We start from the raw sequence: 2,428 nt of genomic DNA on the forward strand, positions 1-2,428 counted from the left end.
GATAATCTTAACCAATGATGACTTTACTAAGATCATAGATGGATATTATGGATGAAAAGAACAACGATAAATGGTAAAGATCATTCTACCTCTGTGTTGATGTTGACGTAATTATCCAACGATAAAAAAAAAAAAAAAAAAAAGCTCAACTTACGCATCGGCCCACCACATCGGTAGTTCATATATGCTCCACACAAACATTAATTATCAGATAAATGACATTATGGAGGAAATAAATCATTAATGATAACAACAGCTGTCTCAAATGTTTGGGCAGTCTCATAGAATTATTACATGACTTCATAAATATTTGATGTTGACATATAGACCAGCCGAACGCAAGAATAAGCTCAAGTGTTCACAAACCTGCAGCTCTTCCTCACTTCTCCACCTGCAGGATTGGTGATGTTCCCCATCTTGACCATGGAGTCAGAGAAATCCTTGAAGAAGGCGATGGGGTCCGCCCAGTACTTCTCCACGATGTGGGCGGTCTCGAACCCTAACAGGCTCGAGTACATCTCCTGGTCGGAGTTAAGAAGGCCGGTCCCTTTGATTAGGCTTTCGAAGAAGGCGTTGTCGAAGAGGGTGGGCGAGACGTAGTCCATCGGGGAGACCCTGTCGTCTCCTCCGTTCACGGGGCACGTCTCTTTGAGCTTGCTGAGGTACACCTGCGCCGACGCGTCGTACTTCGACGTGAGTTCGAAGTCCCCGTAGATCCTGTCTCGGAAGTTGGTGCACCTCGACATGCCGATGGTGTGGGAACCTGAAAGCTTAGCTCCATTATTACTGGTCTTCTTCGTTACAGGGAATTAAGATGACGATCGTACCTACGAGGGCGATCATGTCGGTGACGGAGAGGCCTTTGGCCAAGAACTTGGTGATGAGGGTGGCGAGTCCCTGCTGCGGAGTGGGGATGTCCGAGTTGGCTTGATCCAAGCTTGCAGTCTTGGAATCCAACCTTCCCACCGGCACATCCCAGTATGGCCCTCCGACCTGCTCGTTTCGAGGAATAGAAGCTCAAAGTTAGCATGGCTGTGAATCCAAGACCGATCGAGTTACATGGGTTTGTGGCTTTGGGAGAAACCAGAATGGTGGCATCACGAGCTGCTATGGCGAGGAGATCGGCGCAGGAGACGACTCCGGGGCACTCCGCCTCCAGCTTCTGCTTGATCCTGTCCACCAGCTCGAAGCCCTGCAGCGAGTTCACGTTCTGGTCCGCGTGCTTCTCTCCGATAAGGGTGACCGTGTCGTCCAGCAGAACCGATCCGTCGCAACCCTAAACATGTAGATGGAGCAGTTCAGCACGTGGCTGCATGCAGGATTAATCCCTTCACACTCTCGCCCACCTGCACGAAGCAGTCGTGGAAATGGAGGCGGATGATGAAGGCGGCGTTGCGGGGGTTGGCTTGCACCGCGCACGCCATCTCCGCCCGGACGATCTCCTCCGCGGTCGGGCACGTCTTCGAGTAGTAGCTCAAGCTCAGCCGCGAAGGGTCCTGTGCCCGTGAGGTGGTGGTGGCAGTCGCGAGGAGACAAGCCATGAGGAGTACGAGGAGAGGAGTAGAGCTGCAGGAACTGCTGTTGGCCATCGCGTTTGCTGTGTCCCCTTCGTGCTTGGAAGAGACACGATGCATGATTTATTATCTTATATGCAGGACATGGCGGGTGAACTGGTCCAAGAGGAGGCGAGGAGGCGGCTTCGAGTCAAGAGGGGGATCAACCACCATCGGTGAGGTTGGTGGAACGAGCAAGGATAAAGCTTAGTTGGGTGGGTGGCATGGGCTAACAAATCCTGGAAATAAGGAAAATATATGCATGTGTCCAACGAACTAGAAAAATGGATTTGCAGACAAGAAGAAACATGAAGCCAAAATAAGGTCTTTGGTTGACATCATGCGAGAACTCTTCTTTTCCGAAGAAACCAAAGGCCACAGTTCATCTTTATTTACTTCTTATGCTACGAAATCACACGTTTTAAGATTGGCGTACCTTTGTAGGCTTTTAACCTAAAGATTCACATGCTGGTAGAAAAATCTGAACCCAAATTTGAGTGGTTTGAACACTCGTAACTTTTTCAAGCAAACGAGTGCTGAATCTTAGAACTTCCTCCAGTCTTATGGGTTGTGCATTAAACCCATCTTGCAGCACTAACTACAAAATCTTCAGGCTCAATTTTTGTTTTTTTGTTTCGATTTAGGCAACACCAAATACAGATAATGTTCCAATATGAAACAAATTATTGGCAACAAAATTAACCCATATACTTAAACGGTGCAAGCAATATAAGTAGTAAATTGCGGTGCATGCACACAAGAAGTTACTCAGAAGATTAAAAGAAATTAGGAACTGAGGAGTCTGCAGACACACCTTTAAGCTCCACACCAATCTTTTCCACTTGCGATAACTGGACAATTGCTAACATTATACA

At 47.9% G+C, this 2,428-nt stretch overlaps 1 protein-coding gene across 1 annotated transcript; it reads right to left on the reverse strand.

Moving 5' to 3' along the window:
• Positions 1-206: 206 nt before the first annotated feature.
• LOC103977476 (peroxidase 11) lies at positions 207-1,627 on the reverse strand. Its single transcript, XM_018823347.2, has 4 exons — positions 1,347-1,627; positions 1,085-1,276; positions 828-993; positions 207-763 (listed from the first exon to the last, which is right to left on the reverse strand). The coding sequence occupies exons 1-4, from the start codon at positions 1,587-1,589 to the stop codon at positions 351-353; spliced, it is 1,014 nt and encodes a 337-aa protein (XP_018678892.2). The 5' UTR covers positions 1,590-1,627; the 3' UTR covers positions 207-350.
• Between the last annotated feature and the right edge of the window lie 801 nt (positions 1,628-2,428).

The sequence above is a fragment of the Musa acuminata genome, chromosome BXJ3-3, assembly GCF_036884655.1.
Source record: "Musa acuminata AAA Group cultivar baxijiao chromosome BXJ3-3, Cavendish_Baxijiao_AAA, whole genome shotgun sequence".
Lineage (NCBI taxonomy): Eukaryota > Viridiplantae > Streptophyta > Magnoliopsida > Zingiberales > Musaceae > Musa > Musa acuminata.